Source organism: Puma concolor, chromosome E4, assembly GCF_028749965.1.
Source record: "Puma concolor isolate L17-30 chromosome E4, mPumCon1.1.hap2, whole genome shotgun sequence".
Taxonomy (NCBI): domain Eukaryota; kingdom Metazoa; phylum Chordata; class Mammalia; order Carnivora; family Felidae; genus Puma; species Puma concolor.
In genome coordinates, this window is record NC_141683.1 from 37,246,937 (window position 1) to 37,270,057 (window position 23,121).

The window sequence follows — 23,121 nt, forward strand, 5'->3', positions numbered from 1 at the left end:
GTGGGTGTTTTCATAGCTGGCCTTTATTTTTTTTTTTTTAATTTTTTTTTTTCAACGTTTATTTATTTTGGGGACAGAGAGAGACAGAGCATGAACGGGGGAGGGGCAGAGAGAGAGGGAGACACAGAATCGGAAACAGGCTCCAGGCTCTGAGCCATCAGCCCAGAGCCCGACGCGGGGCTCGAACTCACGGACCGCGAGATCGTGACCTGGCTGAAGTCAGACGCTTAACCGACTGCGCCACCCAGGCGCCCCATAGCTGGCCTTTATTATGTTGAGGTATGTTCCCTGTAAATCTATTTTGTTGAGGGTTTTTATCATGAATGGATGCTATACTTTGTCAAATGCTTTTTCTGCATATATTGAAATGATCATATTGTTTGTTTTGCAAATTTTCTTGCAATCCAGAAAAAAATCCCACTTGATTGTGGTGAATAAATTTTTTAATATATTATTGGATTCCATTTGCTAGTATTTTCTTCAGAATTTTTGCATCTGCGTTCATCCAGGATACTGGCTTGTAGTTCTCTTTTTTAGTTATGTCTATGTTTGCTTTTGATATCAGGGTAATGATGGCCTCATAGAATGAATTTGGAAGTTTTCCTTCCTTTTCTGTTTCTTGGAATAGTTTGAGAATAGGTATTAACTCTTCTTTAAGTGTTTGCTAGAATTCGCCTGTGAAGCCATCTGGTCCTGGGCTTTTGTTTGTTGGGAGTTTTTTGGTTACTGATTCAATTTCTTTGCAGGTTATCTCTCTGTTCAAGTTTTCTATTTCTTCCTGTTTGAGTTTTGGTAGTTTATATGTTTCTAGGAATGTATTCATTTCTTCTAGGTTGTCCAGTTTGTTGGCATATAGTTTTTCATAATATTCTCTTATAATTGTCTGTATTTCTGTGGTGTTGGTTGTTATTTCTCCTCTCTCATTTGGGATTTTATTTATTGGGGTCCTTACTCTTTGATAAGTCTGGCTAGATGTAGACGTTTATCAATTTCATTATTTTTTTCAAAGAGTCAGCTCCTGGTTTCAATGATCTGTTCTTTTTTTTTTTTTTTTTTTTTTTTTTAGTTTTTATATCATTTATTTCTGCTCTAATCTTTATTATTTTCTTCCTTCTGCTGGCTTTAGGCTTTGTTTGTTGTTCTTTTTCTAGCTCCAGTAGGTATAAAATTTGGTTATTTATTTGAGATTTTTCTTGCTTCTTGAGGTAGACCTGTGTTACTATATACTTCCCTCTTAGGACCACTTTTGCTGGATCCCAAAGGTTTGGGGCCATTGTGTTTTCATTTTCATTTGTTTCCATGTATTTTTTTTTTATTCCTCTTTGATTTCCTGGTTGACCCATTCATTGTTTAGTAGCATGTTGTTTAACCTCCGTGTATTAGTGGTCTTTGTAGATGTTTTTCTTGTGGTTAACTTCTAGTTTCATAGCATTGTGGTCAGAAAAGGTGCATGGTATGACTTCAGTCTTTTTGTATTCGTTGAGGCCTCTTTTGTGACCTAATATGTGATATATTCTGGAGAATGCTCCATGTATACTTGAAAAGAATGTGTATTCTACTGTTACAGGATAAAATGTTCTGAATATATCTGTTCAGCCCATCTGCTCCAGTGTGTCCATTGTCTCCTTATTTATTTATTATTTGGATGATGTGTCCATTGATGTAAGTGTAGTGTTAAAGTCCCCTGTTACTGTATAATTATCAATTTGTCCCTTTATGTTTATTATTAATTGTTTTATATATTTGGGTGCTCTCATACTGGGTGAATAAATATTTGCAATTATAATATCTTCTTGTTGGATTGTCCCCTTTATGATTATATGGTGTCCTTGTTACAGTCTTTGTTTTAAAGTCTAGTTTGTCCGATATAAGTACTGCTGCTCTGGCTTTCTTTTGACATCCACTTGCATGATAGATGCTTCTCCATCCCCTCACTTTCAATCTGCAAGTGTCTTTAGGTCTAAAATGAGTCTGTTGTAGGCAGCATATAGATGGATCTTGGGGTTTTTTTGTTTGTTTGTTTTTAAGCCATTCTGACTCCCTACATCTTTTGATTGGTGTATTTAATCCATTTATATTCAGAGTAATTATTCACAGATACATATTTATTGCTATTTTATTACTTGTTTTGTCATAGTTTCTGGAGACTTTCTCTGATCCTTTCTTGTCTTTCTCTTTCATGTTTTGCTGGTTTTCTTTAGTGACATGTTTGAATTTCTTTGTCTTATTCTTTGCATGTTTATTAGTGATTTTTGATATCTAGTTGCCTTTAGGTTTGTATATAACCTCTTCTGCAAATAGCAGTCTATATTAGGTTGATGGTTCAAGTTTCAACACATTCTTTTCTCCTCGCCTCCCCATGTTTTAGGTATATGTTATTATATGTTATATCCTTTTCTGTGTGTGAGTTCCTTGACTGATTTTTACAGAAATATTCATTTTTACTGCTTGTGTGTTTCTTGCCTTTTTACTTGTCACTTTTGGTCTCAAGGAGGTATAATTTTAAATAAGAGGTAGGATAGGGGTGCCTGGGTGGTTCAGTAGCTTAAGTATCTGACTCTTGACCTCAGCTCAGGTCTTGATCTCAGGATCATGAGTTCAGGCTCCACATTGGGCTCTGCACTGGGCATGAAGCCTACTTAAATAAGAGGTAGGATAAAACTCATTGGGAGTGTAACACGTGAGCAAAGACTTGGAAGAAATGAGGAGTTAGCCATGTGCGTATGTGAGGAAGGAACATTGCAAGAAGATGGAACAGCCAATCTTGAGAGCCCAGAGTATGTGTGATGCTCCAAGGAATAGCAAAGAGGCCCATTTACCTAGAACTCCATAACTGAGAAGTAGCATATTAGAAAGTGAGGTTAAAAGAGGCTGTTTCCTACCACTCCCACCCCTTAACTCTGTATATTTAGGTACTCAAACAAAAAAATTTTCCTTTTTTTAAAGTTTATTTTTGAGAGACAGAGAGAGAGAGAGAGAGAACAAGTTGGGGGGGGGCGGCAGAGAGAGAGGGAGACACAGAATCTAAAGCAGGCTCCAGGCCCCAAGCTGTCAGCACAGAGCCCAATGCACGGTTCAAATTCATGAACCACAAGATCATGACCTGAGCCAAAGTCAGATGCTTAACTGACTAAGCCACCCAGGCACCCCCAAACAAAAACTTTCTAAGTTAACTCAGAGTCAAAGGAAAAAAAACATAATGGAAATTAGAAGTATTTAAACTCAAACAAATGTGAAAACATTATTAAATTTGTATGGTGCAGCTATAGCAATATTAGAGGGAAATGGATAGCCTTAAATATACTTGTAAGAGGGTAAAAAAGAGTGCAGATGCTTCCACCTGAAGAAGTTTGAAACAAAAACAAATTATTGAAAGAAAAATAGTAAAGTAGTTTAACAGAAAGAAAATTTAGGGGCGCCTGGGTGGCGCAGTCGGTTAAGCGTCCGACTTCAGCCAGGTCACGATCTCGCGGTCCATGAGTTCGAGCCCCGCGTCAGGCTCTGGGCTGATGGCTCAGAGCCTGGAGCCTGTTTCCGATTCTGTGTCTCCCTCTCTCTCTGCCCCTCCCCCGTTCATGCTCTGTCTCTCTCTGTCCCAAAAATAAATAAACGTTGAAAAAAAAAATTTAAAAAAAAAAAAAAAAAAAAAAGAAAATTTGGTTTTTTGAAATTACTAATATAGTAGATAAACCCCTGGAGATATTGATAAGGAAAAAAAAGAAACAATATGTTAAATGAAAAGGAGAACATAATCACCAATTCAGTGGAAATTTTAAAATCATAAGGAGAACAAGTCTAGGAAAACAAATATGAAAACTTACTGAAATGAGCAATTTTCTTGAAAAATACAAATTTCTAAAAAGTGATTTAGGGATCATAGAAAAGATCTTACTACTATTAAGAAGTTCAATCAGTAGTCAAAAAGATTCTCATAAAAGAAAGAGAGAAAGAAAAAAAAGATGGTTGAGTTTCAGAGGCAAGTTTTCCCCAACTTCACTGAACAAATAACTCTCCCAGAATAATACCAGTTTGATAAAAAACATATATGTGTGTGTGTGTATATGTATATGATTGTATATGTATATGTGCATAAGTATATATTTTTGCTAAACTCAACAATGTCTAATTTGGGATTTCTGCATGTATGTTTATAAGTGAGATTGGTTTGTAATTTCTTATGTTCTTTTTGTCTAGTTGATGTCAAAATTATACAAGTCTCAAAAGAGAAGTTGAGTACTTTTCCTTTGCCTCCTCTGAAATAGTTTATATGGCATAAGAGTTATTTGACAGTGTGAGAAAAATCTATAAACTTTATAAGCCAGTCTCACAAGCATATATACAAGAATGCCAAATTACATATGTTCATATTGAATGCAGCAAGAAAAATAATATGTGCATATATGTACATACATGTGTGTACCCATATATACATCTTAATCAGAGCAGGAATTTTGCATGACCATCTCTACGTGATGCTGTAGTCAGGTATTGTTAATATAAAATATTTTGTTTTTATTTTACAATTAATTTTCCTTTTATCTTAAACCTCAATGCAGTAAGTTTTCAGTGTTGATATGAAAAAAAACTTTATGAAAGAGAAAATGCGGATTTACTACTTTTCCTTCCACTCTCCATTATCTAACCTGAATGTCAGAGCTGTGCTCCAGGAGTGTAGTAACATTCCCTTTCACTGAACCACTTTTCCTCCTGCTTGGCTATTGCAAGCCAGATGACTGCAGACCGAACCCAGCAAAGATCATGAGGGAGGCAGTCACAATTAGAGCAACAGCAACAACATAAGCAGCTCCTCGGTAGCATGGGTGATGTTCCTCTTAGAACATCCTCTTAGAGGGGCCAAGCGGAGGAAAAGCGGACACAAACAACCTAGCGTACATATCTCTTCTTGCGGCCCCAGTATCCAGATCTTGCTTGGGAGACCAGCCTGCCCTTGTACTCCTGATGAAGTAACTTTATTCCAAAGCCCTGGAATTAAATCTTCATGGGCCCTGACTAGCAAGTTCTGGAGTTTTGCTTGAAGCAGTCAGGATGCTGCCTTCCTCTTTCCTACAACACTCAGAGCTGCTGAACACTACCTGGCAACTAGGAAGGAAAGTGTCCACCTGAGAGTAAAGTCAAATTGAGGAACACAGCTGAAAAACGGATAAGGAGAACCAGTTCCTGGGGACCAAGGCTAAGGTGTAGATCAGTGAGTACCTGAAGCTACCTTACTCACTGTTGCGTTACAGATGCCAATAAATTCCCTTGTTCTGCTTAAGTTAAAGCTGAATTTTCTGTCACTTGCAACCAGAAGGATCCTGACTCCAACACTACCCTGAAATTTCAGCTCTCCATCCATCCCTAGCTCACTTGTAAGTTACCCTTTGGAGTCACTTGGTGTCTTTACCGCTACTAGAACACAGCATGGGTCTCCTTTACACTGGATTGGGGCAAGGTTTGGAGCGGTTATGCTGTTCTTGCTTTCTCTTTGCTGCAATTGCCTCTGGCTTACCTAGCCTGATAGAAGTTGAGTAACCGGGGCTGGGAAAGGGTCCTGAGGAGGGAAGTTGCTGTTAGAGATGACACCAGCCGGCTCCAACCCTGCAGTAGGTGACTTCCTTCTTGTCACACGTCAGCACCCTCTGTGCCCTCATCACCCCATTTTCAGAAAAGTGTCGTGGAAGCCTTTCATGTGCAAATTACATTAAAAACTAGAGAATATCTTCCAGCCACAGTGAAAATAAATTCAACAAACTACTCAAATTTATAGCAGTTATCATTGCTCAGCTCAGCAGTTTTACCTTAAAAATACTTTAAGTGGTTCCAAGTAAGATGGAATCAGTTTAGTATTAATAAAAAGCCCAGTACATTTCCTTAATAGGAATTATGTTGTTTTTTAATCTTAGGGTTTTTTTTTTCCTCTATCTTTGCAAGCTCCCACCTAATTTTAACCTATTGACACCATTAAGGATGTGTGATGGCTGTCATAAGCACTAATTCTGCTTATGGTAAACATTATATAGAGTTTATTCATTTCTCTGAAAAATTAAATAGACTTTTTTCTACTTTCACAGAATTGCTTATAATCCTCCACCCTAGGGCAGAGGACTCAGGGGGAAGGAGAGGAAGTATGAAAAAGAAATTAAAAAAAAAACTATCTTAGGTGGAAAGAAGATATACTTTCACTTTGGGGAGCCTGTGGGACGACTCCTTTAAGTAGACCTAATTATGATTGGGATTTGTTTGACTTTGGGTTAATCACCTGCAGTTACTTCAACCTGGGCAAGCCCCAATTATAAATTAATGATGGGTTCTGCAGAGAGAGTAGAGATTCCTGAGTACACACTGAACAGAGCAGCATGCCCTGAGGGACAGTGAGAGGAAAGATGCCACTGGGGTATGCAGTATCTGTATTTAATTTGCCTTTACTGCAGTTAGTCTGTTTATATAGTTACTCGACACTGTTTCTGATGTGCTCCGTGATCTCCTTGGACTGCCACACCTGTGCCAGTATTGGATAGGCATTACACTGATGACGATGGGAGGACCTTGAGATTGGCACTTTTCCTAAGGTGCTAAATAAATTCAGAATGAATTCCTTTAGACAATAGTGGTTGTTGAGGGTTTTGGGGTTTGGTTTTTTTGTTTTTGGTTTTTGGTTTTTGGTTTTGTTTTTTGTGTTAAACACTACTGTATTTCAGCGGGGCTTACTGAAATAGAATGTGATCACCAAGGATCTTACCACTCTTGCTTTTCTGTTGGGCTTGGAGACAAGGACATTTTTATAGCAGTAAAGTGAGGACTGAAGTTGGCTGTTTTCCTTAGAAGCAAGAAAAGCCTTTTCCAGGACTTTCTTGGTACATCGCTTTGTTGCTCAAAATGGGCAATGTGACCTCTGTGTTAATAAGAAAATATTAGATTCACATCTTATTATATCTGACAGTAGGTTAATGTGAAAAATACTATATTATGAAAAATGTATCTCACAATATTCTAACAGATGCTGCTAGTGTAATAGCCTAATGTAGCAAATGCACCAAATGTGCTTGAGCATGTTTTTGACACTATTTTCATAAGTGATGATATATCCTAATTGAAACTTACTAAAATTATGTTTCCTCCTCCAACTGTCATGAAAACATACCAAACTGTGTGTTTTGTGTACCCATGATTTAGAAATACAAGATGTATATTCCTTTTGACTTTCTCCTCTATGATTTAGAGTTAAATTTGAAAAGATGAGACTTTTCCATCTAAATACTAGTCCAGTGAGTTAATTCAGTTTCCAGGTGTGTATTAATTCTCCTTAATTACTTATATAGCCAACCGTAGACTCAGACATGAGGATTTGTATAAAACATTTTTAGATTTTTTTTTAAATCTGAAAATCTACATCTAATATATTTTAAATATGGAAGTCCATTATAGAAAAAAGCGTTATCATCTTTTTTTGTGGAACTTGTGGAGTTAATCCTCTTAGGAATCTTCAAATAAAGTCCTAAATGTTTACTTTTATCACTGTACATTAATTTGTGTATATATTATATACTTGTATCATATAATTCTTTCATTAAACCTTTGTCTTCTGAAATCCAGCACACTTTAGAAAAGTGTGAAAAACAGAAATGTACTACCCATGTAACTGCAATCCAGGGCAAGAAATAAAACATTACCAGTACCCACAGCTAGCCCCAGCATGCCCTTCCCAATCACTGTACCTTCTCTCCCCACCCCTAGAGTTAACCACAATTTTGACTTTTATATTAATCACTTACTTGCTTGATTTATAGTTTTACCACTTATTCATGCATTGGAAATACTGTGGTTCAGTTTTGTCTGTTCTTTTGTTTTTAGTTTTGTTTTGTTTTGTTTTGTTTTTTGTGGTTGCTGTTTTTGAAATTTACATAAATGAAATTACACAGCCAAGTATCCGTTTAGGTTCAGCATTTTTCACTCTAAGTCATGTTTGTAAATGTAGTTATAATTAGTTTTCATTGCTGTATATGTACAGTATTGTTGCTATATTGTATGAAGTCACCACAGATTATTTATCCTTTCTGCTGTTTGGGGCCCTTGTGAATAATGTTGCTATGGACGTTCTTTCATATGGCTTTTGATAAACATGGTACATATTTCTGATGGGTATGTATTGCCATGTCATAAGGTAAGTGTATTTTTAACATTTTTAAAAGCCATATTACTTTACCACCAGAGGAACATGTAAGTTCCCATTGCTCTGTGAACTCACCACACTCTTATTTTAGGCTGTTTGTTGTGCATTGACACCTCATGGTTTTAATTTCCATTTCCCTGATTACTAATGAACAACATTTCATATATTTCATTGGCTATTCTTCTGTGAAATTGCTGGTTCAGATGTCTCCTCACTTTTATATTGCGTTGTCATTTTCTTATTGATTTATAAGTGTTCTTTACATATTCTGGATTTGAGCTGATTGTTAACTATATGTGTTGTAGACCTCTTCTCACAACCGATTGTTTGCCTCTTTGCCATCCTAAAAGTCTCTGCTGAAGCTTAGAAATTCTTAATTTTAATTTTGTCAGATTCACCAAACTTCTCCTTTATGGTTAATGCTTTTGTAACCTCTGTAGGAAGTCTTTCCCTACCCTGCAATCATGAATATGATCCCCTATGTTAACATATAGATTAATCATTTTGCTTTTTTTTAGTTTTTTTTATTTATTTTGAGAAAGAGAGAGAGAGAGAGAGACGAAGGGACAGAGAGAGAGGAACAGAGAAAATCCCAAGCAGGCTCCACACTGTCAACACAGAGCCCCATGCAGGGTTCAGTCCCACAGACTGTGACATCACGACCTGACTCAAAATCAAGAGTCAGATGCTTAACTGACTGACCCACCCAGGTGCCCCTATCATTTTTCTTTTTATATTTAGATTCAGAATTGACTTTCTGGCATGTTTTGAAGTAGGGGTTAGTTTTCATTGATTTCTGGGTGGATAGCCAGTTGTCTTAGCCCTATTCATTATGATCCTTTCCCCACTGCGTTGTGGTTCCACTCTTGTAAATTAAGTGTCTGTGTATGCCTAGGTTAATTTGTGGTCTTTCTATTCTAATAGTCTGTTGTACATTGTTTTTGTCACATTGTCGTAAATGATGTAACTTTATAATAAATTTTGATAGTCAGTAGATACTCAGTAGAACAGGGCATTCTGCCATGTATTTTTATTTCGTGCCATTTCATTATATTATATTTTGGTAAAAAGGACATTTAACACGATGTCCACCCTTTAACAAATGCGTAAGTATACAACACAGTATCGTTAACTACAGGCACTGGGTCGTACAGCAGACCTCTAGAACTTATTCATCTTGCATAACTGTAACTTTATGCTCATTGAACAGCACCTCTTCATTCCACTACCCCCACCCTTCAGCAACCAACATTCTGCTTTCTGCTTCTGTGAGTGTGACTTTTTTAGATATCTCATGTATGTGGAATCATGCAGTATTTGTCTGTGCCTGGCTTATTTCACTCAGCCTCATGTCCTCCAGGTTCACCCATGTTGTCACATAATGGCAGGATTTCCTTTTTTTAAGGGCGAATAATCCTGCATTGTATGTGTATACCATGAGCACTTTAGGATTAGTTTGTCAAGCTCCACAAAGAAACCTATTGAGATTTTGACTGTTACTGCATTTAATCTACTGGTCAATCTGGAGAGGATATAACAAAATTGGGCTTTCTAATACATTAATGTGGTATATCTATGTAGCACTTCTCAGTTTGCCTCAGTAATATTCATAGTTTTCTATGTAGAGGCCTCACATATCATTTGTACATTTATTCCTGGATATTTTATATCTTATGTTCTAACAGATGCTATTTTTGAATAAATTGTATTTTCAAAGTTTAGTTGGTATATAACAATGTGTTGATTTATAATTTTTATCTTTGTATGCAATTGTAATTCATCTGTGCACTTGTTTAGATTTCAGGTACACATAGTTACATAATAGGCACATAAGGAGTTTTATCTCCTCCCCTCCAAATCTTTTTGTCATAGCTTTTCTTTCCTTTTCCTTTACTTCCTTTTCCTTCATTTCCTCTTTTCTCTTCTCCTCTCTTCTCTTTTCTTCTCTTCTTTTCTTTTTCCCTTCCCTTTTTTTCTTTTCTTGCCCTTAGAAGGCTAGTAAGGCTTTCCATAGCTTTTCTTTCCTTTTCTTTTACTTCCTTTTCCTTCATTTCCTCTTTTCTCCTCTTCTCCTCTCTTCTCTTTTCGTCTCTTCTTTTTCTCTTCTCTTCTCTTCTCTTCCTTTCTCTTCTTAGTAAGGCTAGTAAGGCTTAGTGAGCTAAGTAAGGCTAGTAAGGCTCAGTAAGGCTTCACTGAGTAGAATCTCCACTACAATGTTAACTAGAAGTGGTAATGGTTGGCATTATTGTCACATCCCCAATTTCAAAGGGGAAACATCCAAAAATTTTTCTATTAAGTATGATATTATATATTGCTAGATTTGGTTTGCCAGTTGTTTATTTAGGGTTTGAAATCAAAGTTCATGAATGAGAAAATCCTGTATTTTTTTTTTTTTTAAATAATGTCCTTGTCAGGCTTTGTCTTTAAGGTTTTGCTAGAGTCTTGAAGTAAAACTAGAGAGTGTTTCCTCTTTCCCCATCTGGAAGAGTTTTCATAAGATTAGCAGTATTAATTAGAATTCACCAGTGAAGCCATCTACCTAAAGTTTTTTAGTTTTGTTTTTTGTTTGTTTTGGAAAGGTTTTTAGTTATAAATTCAATTTTTTCAGTAACACTATTTAGATACTTTATTTCTTCTTGTGTGCATTTTGGTTAGTTGTAGTTTTCCAGGAATCTATCCATTTCATCAGAATTTCAAATTTGTTGGAAGAAAATTTTTTTTACGTTCCTTTTATGTTTTTATAATCCATAGCATAGGTAGTGACGTCTCCGTTTTCATTCCTGTTTTTTGTGCCTTCTCTCTTTCTTCTTAAATTGGACTCTCCAGTGTTTATTTTTATTACTCTTTTCTGATAACTTGTCTTCATTATCATTTAGTTACCATGGGCTATTTCCAAATATATAGGGCACTTTTTCCTCTTTACTAGAAGATAGTTTTGATTTCTACCTGATTAAAAGACCTATCCTGAAAGAGTCCTGCCATTTAAAAATCTTTGCTCTTTGCTTTATTTTTGTAATTAGTTTTGTAAAACTACCACTGTGTGCTTGAAAAAATGTGTGTTTCATAGTTGTGGGGTATGGTGTTCTACAGATTACCCTTAGGTCAGTTTTGCTTATTGTGATATTCAAATCTTCTACATTTTTACTGCATTTATTTGTCTATCTGTTTGGTCAGTTACTGAAAGAAGTATGCTCAAGTTATCCCCATTAGTTGTTGATTTGCCTACTTCTCTTTCTAAGTTCTGGCAAATCCTGCTTTCTGTATTTTAAGCACCTGTTACTAAGTGCTTGCAAATTTGGAGTTACCTTATCTTCGTGGTAAAATGAAAGTTCAAATTGAGCTTACTCTTCCTCTCTAGTAGAGGTTATTGCCTTTAAGCTAACCTTGACTTATACTGATCTATCTATACCAATTTTCTCTTGGTTATTATTTGCATGATAAGTAATTTCCCATCCTTTTAAACTTTCTATATCTCAGTTTTACATATTGACTTACAAGTAGCAGAAGTTTTTGTCTTGTTTATTTAATCAAAGTTTTCCACTCTGTGTCATTAAAGACACAGTAAAGACATTTATGCTTAATGTAATTGAGTCTAAGTCTGTGTCAGTCTTTAAGGTTAATAAGTCTTTAAACAACAATTTTTCACATTCCAAAAATAGTTCACTGACACCTATGAGTTTAAGAAGTTTGTCCTTTCTGATCTGTATATAAATACATGGGGATTTATGAAACCTACTCATGTCCTATTATTTCTTTGACTGCCGTGTAATGAAAAGAGATCCAGAGACTAAAATACGCTAAGAACAACTCTTCGAATCTAGCTTTTTGGGAATTTTGCTTGCAGCTCTTGTCTTTCTTGTGATTTACCCAATTGTAATGACACAGCATTTATGCTGTATCTCTTAATATATCTTTTTTTTCTTTTTTTTCAAAATACTATAAAGATTTCATTCTTGATTACAGGGCTGTGACTCCCAAATGAGCATGTCAGAAATGTCCTGTAGCGAAAGTACATCCTCATGCCAGTCTCTTGAACATGGCTCCGTTCCAGAAATCCTCATTGGCCTGCTTTACAATGCCACAACTGGCAGACTATCAGCAGAAGTGATAAAAGGCAGCCACTTCAAAAACTTGGCAGCAAACAGACCACCCAGTGAGTAAAAAAAAAAAAAAAAAAAAAATTTTTTTTTTTTTTAATTCTTCTGTTTCCTGCACTTATGGGACTCTCAGTGTTAAGGGCCTCAGTCCTATCATTTAGTCTTAACTGATCAAAATGAAATGGTGTAATAATCATCAGCTAATCTGTTTCATGCTTTCTATTTCCAGTCATTTGGGAAGTAGAAAAATTTGAAATTCAAAATATTAATTGTAAGGAGACAAGACTTTTAATTTTTCATAGTGCCTGCCGAATAAATTATCCCTATCATAGCCATTATCTTCCAGTGCTAGAAAAAGTTACAGGTTTTTTTTAAAGTTAATAATATTCCACAGATACGATCACAGGAATCTGTATGGCTGTTGTTGTCAACTTAAGATTGATGTTGTATTTTCTGTCTGCATGCAGTACTATGAACTAATGTTTATACTTCTATATTTTTTTCTCTTTTCTCCCCTGTGATAATTTAAGAAGAAACTGCTTCTTCACAGTTTTCCTCCCTTAATGTTATAAATCGGTACTGCCTGCAGTCTTTTCTTAAATGGCGTGGCTTTGCCTTTACCAGGACAAACAGAATAAGGAATAGTTCGATATTTCCCCTAGACACTAGGAAAGGAAAGTGAGAAGGTATGCCTCTGCTCTGGTCCCTATGCCTTTCACTCCCCTTTCCTTGTCTCTTTTCCCGCTCACAGGCATGGGGGCGGATTATGGGAGTACAGAGAGACTGTCAGTACACCTCCCTAAATGTTTATTGATATCTGTAGAAATAAGCTAGGAATGTAGCAGCTTCTTTATACTTCTCTAAAATTAAGGCTGTTAGTGCCCTAAACAATTGAAAGGAAATCTTTAACTAGTAATGGCCACCTTAAATTTGCTTAAAGATTTCCCACAGACTTGCTTAAAAGCCATCTTTTACTCCAAGTATTAAATAATTACTGGAGGGGAAACTTTTTCTACCCTTGAATTAAATGAACTTTACTTCCCAATGTCCTAAACATTGTCTTTTCAATTTAAGTGAAAAGTCATAAAAATATATTTGATTTTCCCTAAGTAATATTGGAAACCTTGCTTCTTACAGACATCATGGAATGTATCTCTTCCTGAATTAAAAGTCAGAAGGCCAAAATTATGTTTATATTTCTACCCTTGGATGAATAACCTAACTCTCCCTAAGTCTGTTTCCTCATATGTGAAATTAAGGCTGTGTCTTTCACAGGGTTATCTAAGACTGAAGTCAGACGAAGGTGCATAAAAGAGGGATGGAATTATTATTGTCCCCCAATTCAGAGGGGGGAAGGAAGCAATTACTCAAATAAACAACTTTGGAAGTGTGGCCAGGGTTATCTTTATTGATACCTATTTAGAATGCAAACTCACGTGGCCTGGCCTGGAAAGTACCTTAAATGAACAAACTTTGCAGGCAGGAGATAAGGAGCATGGTGAGGCACATGCCAGATGCAAGCATGCATGCCCAGCCTCAAGACATTCAAATCGAAAACTTCTGAACACTGTAACAGATAAACAAAATAAGTATGTGGGGTTACATCCGGCCAGCAGCTATCAGTTTGCCATTTGTGCTTTAGCTAACAGTTTGATTTTTTGACAAATACTCAGTTTGAAATACTAAAAAATAGCAGAATGGAATGATATGCTTGCCTTTCTGTCCTTGCTGTACCCACTCTGATAGAAACAGAGAAACACTAACCAGAGCTAAAATGAAGAGAGCGGGGGTGGATAATAAACAGGGTGAGAGGTTATAATGCATCCAAACTTAGAGTAGGTAAGGGTTAGTTAGAACAATTCATAGAATAAAACAATTTAAAACAGAACAATCCTATTTTAGAATTAGATCGTCAGCATCAGGGTGGTTAATGGTGTTAACTGGGAAGCAGCTAGTAGGTAAAAAAGTCAACATTAAAATTAATTGTAAGAAGTGGAGTATTTATAAAGTAATGTATCAGTTTGTTGTATACTGTATACATTATATAAGACGGTGACCCTTTGTATATACCTGGTTGTAGGCCTTGAACTGTGTTATCGACTGAATAATCGAAAGAAACATGGGGACATTCAAGAGCAAAAATTTTGACAGTTCTATTTTCTTTTGTTTAACTTAACTTTATATTACATTGAAAGTAATAGAAGTATTTGAAATATTTAATATTGCATGGATAGACTTCAAAACTTAGCATAATAATAATTATATAATGACTTTTATTCAGTCTTTTATAGTCTGATAATTTGCATGATTCTATGTTCAATGTGCTTTAGACCAAGAGGATATCATTATAAAGATGTCCCCCTTTAAAACAGTGTAATTTTTGTTTAAGATTACACAATGACCTTAAAAATTCTCATTCCATGAAATTTACCCAGCAACCCTTTTGTTCAGCCCTCTGCCTCAATTAAAATGCTGAAGTTTTGTGTTCTTCCACCCCAGTGAACAGTGTTTCCTCTTTAATTCTAACCTTTGACCCTCTTTCACCCAACAATTGACATCTGGTCATTATTTCTTTTACTGCTTTCCACCCCCTGTTGTCAGATGGACTGTTCTGTTGTCTAAAACACTTGATAGGTGGACAGGTTTATATAATCCGAGGTGAGTTCCTGTAGAGGCTAATTGGATGTTGTCTTTTCATGCAAAAACAAAATACCCTAAAACTTGCCAGCAGTGAAGCTGTCCACCATGTTGGTTTCCAAAACAAAATGCACATTTATTATCTGTGGTACTTTAAATAAAACTAACTTAGAATTTATCTCTGATTATGGATGATGGTATTCAGAGTATGTATAAAATAAGCAAAACTTTTTAAATTAAAGGTTTTATTTTTCATTTATTGTATTTTGATTCATATAATAGATATTTCATGAGAAATATTGCAATTGTCATTAAAATTAATTGAAATTTTGATATGAAGTACACATGATGGATCACCATGCTGAAGGTCATTTGCATGAGTCTAACCAACTTGAAAACACAGTTGTTTGAAGAGAGGGTTTATCTTCCAAATAACCAGGCGATGAACTGTTGTGTTTCACTTTGTACACGAAACATCACATCAGTTTTTTTTCTAATTCATGAAAATAGTTAAGAATACCATACTTTAAATTTCACATTCAATTATGCCAAAAAAGAATCCCTGTAGTATTTATTTTAACTACCCAAAAAGCACATTAAATGTACTCTTGCATGAAACCAGGAGAAAGTTTTACTTGATTTGCTAAACTTTGAACCCTAATGCATTTGGCTTCATTTTGGCCCTTTTAAATGTTTTTAAAATATATTTAAAAACCACATCCATGCAGAGATTTTTTTGACATTTCATCCTAAGCTGTTTTGATGTCATCTTTGCATTCTTGTCTTCTTTTCCTCTTTTCCATTTGCCTTCATTTCTATTTGTTTGTTTATTCTTATTCTCTGAAAACACAGTGGAATGCTTTACAGTGTTGTGGCTAATTGAGCTTGCTAAGTGTTTATTAATGCTATGACGTCCTGCTTAGTGAAGCTAAATGGGGATGGGGTTGGACAGGGGTGGGAGTGGGAGGTCAAGGCTGGGGAGCGGGGGTGGGGGAGAGGGGAAGCGGAGGGTGGGAGGGTGGAGGAAGGATTATGAGGTATACCTTTAAATTCTAACCATAACGTAGAAATAGCGAGGTTAAGATATTATGACCCACAAAAGATTTTCTGCCTACCTAGCATTCTCTGTACTTGGCACATTGAATAAGCATCTACATCAAAATGGAATCAGTTGAAATTCCATGAAACATGGTATACACCATATCCTTATAAAGTATAAATACTTAATGTTCTCGGCAGATGTCACAAGTAAGGTGTCTTGAGTTTGTTTCAAATGATATTTGTGGTATGTTGTTGTTTTTTTCCTTAGATACGTATGTTAAATTAACTCTCCTGAATTCCATGGGTCAAGAGATGTCCAAATGCAAGACATCCATCCGCAGAGGGCAGCCTAATCCAGTATACAAGGAAACATTTGTTTTTCAAGTGGCCCTGTTTCAACTTTCTGATGTGACACTCATACTGTCTGTGTATAACAAACGCAGCATGAAAAGGAAAGAGATGATAGGCTGGATTTCTTTAGGTCTGAACAGCTCTGGAGAAGAGGAGCTCAATCACTGGACTGAAATGAAAGAGTCGAAGGGACAGCAAGTGTGTAGATGGCATGCGTTACTAGAGTCATGAGGAATAGGATAAACAAGCAATTACAGTCCCCAAGGCAGCATTATTTCTGATTGCAGCATTACTGTTTTTACCTAGTCACCATTAGAAGAGCTGTTCTTTGGAGCGTCATCCTCAACCTTCTACCAGAATGCTTTAAATTGTGTGGAAAGAGCGTCTAATCCTGACATAAAGGAAGAAAAGATGTGTCTCTGGTAGAGCTTGTTTGGGAAATGAGAAACTTACATCATCACAGTTAACAGTTCTCCAGAGTTTTAAGAACATGCTTTTGGTTTGAAGTTAATTTCACTTTAGCAAAGAGCCAGGACTTTCATGAAAAATCAAAATTGTAACCGATTTTTTAAAATCAGAATCCTTAGTTGCAACACTGTTGTAGTGTCCACTCCCCCCCCCCCCCCCACCGCCCCTGCCCCCGCAAACGCTAACCAGGAAACACGTATTTTTGACTGGCTTGTCCCTGGGGTTGGTAATGTTCTTTAATCTGAAGAAGTACGTCTCCGGCTCTGTCATGAGGCATATCTAACGGTGAAGGGTTTCAATTACATAGAAAACACTTTCATTTCAGATATTTTTCCTTTGTGCACTTAGTTTCCTTGTGCCTCAGTTCTTCTTAATAGCACTAAATCTTAAGTGCAAGCGAGTCTTCATTTTCATAAAGGAATTTTTTTTTATATGTCACTTTGGAAAAAAAAAGCTCATTTCTTCATTTGCCTCTGCTTTTGCCTGATCCAAAGAGACCCAGTCCCTGTACTGGTCCCTTGCAAGTCTTTTAGACAGGTTGTCCTGTAGAACTACGTAACTTTCTGTTGAAAGCACTTTCTGTATTCCTGTATTCCAATGTAGGAAGCTAATAGAGCAGGACTTTAACATTTCTTTCCACGACCGACTCTTTAAAATTGTAGTAACGTGAAAATACATTTTTTACAAACTAAAAAAAATAGTAGATAAGCTGTTGAAAATCGAAAACAATTCAAGTTCAAGAGAATTTTAATTTTAATTATCTGCTCTGAGAACTTCGTAAACAACACTGCATAAAGCAGGTAGCATTCAAATAAGAAACTGTTCTCTCTCAGTCTTCTTCACTCTTGAATTTGTACTTGTGATATAAAGACTCTCCAGTTCTCAGTTTGAGTCAGAACATCATATTAAAAACAGTTCTGAGATTCCTTATGAAATTTCTAGTGACTTGTGACTGGATTTTATGAAATTTACAGATACGTTCTTCAACGTGATGTCATCCTGTGCCTTTCATGTAAGTTAAATTTGCTCATACAGCTTGAAAGTTGTATTTGCAAAATTAGGCCTTCGATTTTTATAAATGTAAAGATTCCTCAGAACAGTGTCACAAGATCTTTATTTCCTCTGAAGTCTGTAAAAGTTGTATAATGTGCTAATTTTTTTAAATGGCAAGGCGTTTCCATTTGTTGGTTTTATATTTAGAACTCTTATTAATCAGGAATATTATAAGCTGTTCTCTTTTTAATTTCGCTTCTTACCCAGTATATAATTTTATGCATATACTTTATTAAATAGAATGTTTTGTATATATGAAAAATATTTTCTTTCTCTCTTTCTGATTTCTAATTAAACTAGACAAAAACATACTATTTACCAATTACCAAAAAGCACTATGCCATTGTTCCCAGACCCAACTTAGTACTACATATTATGGTAAGCTAGGACCTGTTATTACCACAATAACAAAACCATGCATAGACATTATCACATCAGCTTGGCTCTACTGAAAAGGCCTTAAAAGAAATCCAAAAAGACAGTGAACTCCTAATATTTTTTAGTTTAAAAAATGGCAGCTCTCTGCATTCATAACATGAATTAGAAGATAAAATACAAATGCCATATTGGGTGACATGAGGTTTAAGAATGTATGTTACAGAGTTGCATTAAAGGGAAAGATCTATTCTTTTATTGTTACACTAATAAGTGTTTTCCAGGTTTTTTTATAGATGAGTTAAGTTATAAAGTTAGAATGTGCATCAAATGGTGAACTCTCTCGCATACATATTTTCAACAGTGGAAAGAGATTTAAAGGTGGGGTGGGGTTAGGGAACGCAGACCTTACTGGGAAACTGGATTTAAGCATTCAGTGCTACAAGTATCTCTTCTGGCTTCACAACAACGGACTGCATTATTAAGAACTGAGATCTTCTTAATGAGAAGAGTCATATTTGTAGCTGTGACAAAGCCTAATCAATAATCAAACATATTATGAGACCAGTGTGGTGCTTTCTCCTTCACTGACGGAAAGACCTAACTAGCTGTTATTTGCTAAATCTGTCTTTCTGCAGACTCAGTCCAGAATTGTGCATGTGCTTTGATCTATCTTTATGGGGTTATCTGGTGTAGATATCAAGTCCAATGACTTAAAAATTAATCAACAATTTTAAAACTTTTCATGAAGGACCCTACCTCCACCCCAGCTGCCAAGTCCTCAAAGATTATGAATTATGTGTACGTGTATCTGTATACACACACACCTACATGTATACTACACACATACACACCCATACACACACACACACACACACACACACACACACGAAAAGGTGAAGGTGCCCTGGCTTTTTCAGATAACTAATTAATTAGAAACCCATTGATCAAGTTTATGGATTGTTTTTTCTCCTCTCTGTATTTACTAGAAATTAAATTTGGTTTTGGGTGCTATTTGCTGCCATTCTCCTCCACACACAGCAAAATATATATCTTTGTACCTTGTGGATTGACACAACTTAGAGTAATTACTCCCCCAAATTTGCCTATTCTTTTAGAAAAAGATTAAATAGGTCTCGAGAGACCCACTTCACTCTACTGAATCTAATGTACAAGACAGTACTACTGCTCTTTTGTGTGCTTAAATTTGCATGAAAGCATAAAGGCAAAATCTTATATCTCAGTGATTTACAGCAAATAGGAGCCCACTGGTGGGCAGCAGGTGTTGTCTCAGAAACTTGTGAGAAAGACAACCCACTTTCTTATTGTTCTCTTAAAACCCCCGAAGTTCTTTAATAAAGTGAGATAGTCCAAATATGGCAATTGACTGGCATTCATGGGAGCTTCTGAGCCTGGAATTAGAGGCTTTATCTGTCTCCCAGATGAGCTGCAAAATGTAGTCATTTATTACTGCCCAGGAAACAAAGTGTGTTTCAAATCAGTAAAAAATTTGGTTAGTATACTATCCTCTTACCTTTCAGAGGCTTTCTTCTGTAACCTTGTGTCTTCTGTACTGTCCACATTTTGTGTGAAATCCGTTTGACTATCTTACTGCTATGTATCCAGTGAATTCTCAATAATGTTGTATTTAGTGACAAAAGTAATAAATTGGACCATGATTTTAAAAAGGAAAAACCAGTAAGAAAACATCTAAGCTGCCTTGATTAGCATATGCATGCTTAGGTGTAGGGCCTGGTAGGGTGGTTTCATCCAGCCTAGTGCAGATGACCAGGGCTACATGTTAAATCATTTTCTCAATACCACATCATTATTTTCATTTATTTATCAAGTCAATCGGAAGCATAATGACCGCAAAGTAAGATAGCACCAATGGGGGAATAGGTCATAGAATTAAGGATGGTCTTTAAGATGACGATGGAAACCAAATGATATCATAGCTTTTCAAGTGAACTGAGAGGCTATTTGAAGGTATAAATTTTAGATGAAGTAAGAGCAGTAGTCATCAAATTTTTCCAGGTGTGAATAGAAATGACACAAATCCACCCACATAAAATTGCCGTTTGCCCACAAGGACTAGATGGTCAATTCATAGAGATTTTTCTCGTTGATAGTTATTACATTATTTCACACTGATAATTATTATCCAAAAGCCTTTATTTCTTGTTTTGTTTTTTTCCATTCACCATTCCCGGTTCACCTATGGCCTGCACTGGAGGTAGCCATCATTATCGTCACCAAACTCCATATTGAGCAGAAAGTTAAATACATTATGAGACATTTTTTAAATTAACTTTAAAGTAGCATCTGTGCCCACCAAAATGTATAATAAGATGATGGTAACTTCTATAATTAAGTTCTAGCGTAGTAACTTACTATTTTGTTTGATTCTCACAACAGTGCTATGAACTAGGTAATATTTTCACATCTTATAGCCGAAGAAACTGCAGCATAGGGGTTAAGCAGACTTGCCCAAGGTCATCCAGTAAGCAAATAGTAGATCGAGGATTAGAATCCAGCTGTAAATTACTCTAAAACCTATACTACACATACTGCAATTGCACCCCTTTTTACTAGTTGCAAGAAAAACAGAACAACATTATATTCACCAGTAATGCCACCCACCTAAATGGAATGGCAGAACTGGAAAAAGAGAAGAACAAAACAGAGCTTGGGAAAGAGAAATACAAGACAAAGAAGAAAAGAAGATCAGATTTTTTTTTTCTTCTCAGGATATAAATGGTACTTCTGTGTGATAGTTTGTAGATGACTTTGATTTCCAGGGACTTGGAGATTAATTTACTCCACAAGTTTAGCCTATGCTTATATTCTGAAAGTATGTTAATCAATTTGTTCTCCTTGTCCAGTTTTGGGAATCCAAGATACTTTAATTGTATATGATCCCCTTTCTACCCCATGAAGGAGATATCCTGTATCCTTTAGCAGGTATCTTGCCCATATCAGTGGTGAGAGGAATGACTTCTGTCTTCCTCTGTGCTCTCATTGTACTTTATTTATGTTTCTTACATACTCATTATTAAGGTTTAACCGCATTACAGCTTATTTTATTATATGTTTTTCTTTCTCCCTTAATATGAGTTAATGCCTTGTCTTACTATCTTTATGTGCCCTGTGCTCATAGTAGGCACATAATAAATACTGAATCGAGCTAAATTTCCTACAGAAGAAATCAATGATACTGTTATATAGGTCTCCGTTTTTTATGAATTTTATGCAGTGCATGGATTTATTTATTCCTTTATTATACATATATTTATAAGAGCACCTACTATGTGTAATGTATTGTTCTAAGTGCTACAGATGCAGAGATAGTATATTAGATAGACAAAGTCTCTGCCCTCACAAAGCTTGCATCCGAAGGTGAGAAGATAGCCGCAGAATGATACACATTTAGTAGAGGAGTACAACATGGGATCAGAAAAATCTTCCTGGAGAAAATTACCCTTTAGTTGGATCTTAAAGAATAAACACAGATTAGATTGCCATCAAGGAATATATTCTCTCCAAGGGCAAAATTTGAAACAACTATAGTGTGCCCCAAACTATCGTGTGTTTTAAGAATTATTTTGAGAGCTTAATTTGTATTCCAAAGCCCCACCTCCAGAGATTTTTGTTTTATTTGGTCTGGAGTGAAACCTATGAATCTGTATTTTATTAAGCTTCCCAGGAAATTCTGCTTGAGTTACCTTGGTGTAGAATATTGAGCTCATGATAGAGAATTACTGACAGCAATGTTTCAGCATCCACAGATTAAATTTAAGTGTAATTGTGATAAATAAGAGTGACGTTAAGACTAGGATTAGTGCTTTTGATCTTTTATTTGTGCTTCCTTAAAAAGAAAAATATTTAGGGGCGCCTGGGTGGCGCAGTCGGTTAAGCGTCCGACTTCAGCCAGGTCACGATCTCGCGGTCCGTGAGTTCGAGCCCCGCGTCAGGCTCTGGGCTGATGGCTCGGAGCCTGGAGCCTGTTTCCGATTCTGTGTCTCCCTCTCTCTCTGCCCCTCCCCCGTTCATGCTCTGTCTCTCTCTGTCCCAAAAATAAATAAAAACGTTGAAAAAAAAAATTTAAAAAAGAAAAATATTTAATAAAAACATTAAAAGCGATATTTAATCATGAGTCCCTGTACTTTCACATTCAACATAACTTTTTCAAAGTGTTCCTTGGTATAATAAATTCTATTATGTTGGTTTTATGATTCCTGAAAATCACTTTGGATTATTATTCAAATATTTCCCTGTGAACTGCCTTTACAGTGATAAATATAAGGCAGAGAGTCTGAGGAGATATTTGCCTCTCTGTCTCTCTCTGTCAGTATTCTCCTTGAAATGAGACTGACCTGTAGGTAAGTTTTGTAGTTAACAGCTGAAGGTGGTGGCATTTTTCATTCCTGTGTAGAATAAGGTCTGTTGCCTTTTATTGTCATCTTAAATGGCTTCTCTGTCTTCACACTCATCCTGGATTCTTCACTGGCAACACCAGTGTTTCTGTCACCTCTTGTCTAATCTCTATTTCCTTGATGGTTTTTGCTCTTTCTTAGGATCTTTTATTTCAAATATCAAGTTGATACAGCAGCCTCGGGTCTTTCTCGTCTCTAAAGATAAATGCTGTGTATTAGGTTCATCTGAGTTTCTGTTTTCCGTCATTTAAAATGTCGCTGTACCTTCTTCTCTGGTGTAATATTTTGCATGAATATATTTTACATGTTGGAAGTTTTTTCCCCCAACAAAGATCTGTGATTAACCCACTGAAAAATGCAGCTAATTGAGTATTTGAAATAATGTGGTATGGAATTGGGGTTTTGTAACTGCTGCTGTATCATTGTGTTTGGTCTGGTCATAATGCAAGTTTAATGTGAAAGTGTATAATAGACTAGAATTATTAGCCCATTA

General features: G+C 36.0%; 1 protein-coding gene across 8 annotated transcripts in view; it reads left to right on the forward strand.

The window, feature by feature from the left end:
- SYT14 (synaptotagmin 14) overlaps nt 1–23,121 on the forward strand; it is a 244,691-nt gene that overhangs the window by 212,768 nt on the left and 8,802 nt on the right. For 4 of the 8 annotated variants that reach the window (XM_086694035.1, XM_086694033.1, XM_025921092.2 and 1 more), the window contains 3 exons: nt 12,134–12,323; nt 14,869–14,925; nt 16,214–16,932. In XM_086694035.1, coding sequence (XP_086550161.1) covers nt 12,134–12,323; nt 14,869–14,925; nt 16,214–16,527 — 561 coding nt within the window. In that variant the 3' untranslated portion in view covers nt 16,528–16,932. Of the gene's footprint in view, nt 1–12,133; nt 12,324–14,868; nt 14,926–16,213; nt 16,933–23,121 lie in introns of those variants that run through there. The other 4 variants (XM_086694034.1, XM_086694032.1, XR_015246122.1 and 1 more) reach the window with 2 other exon arrangements.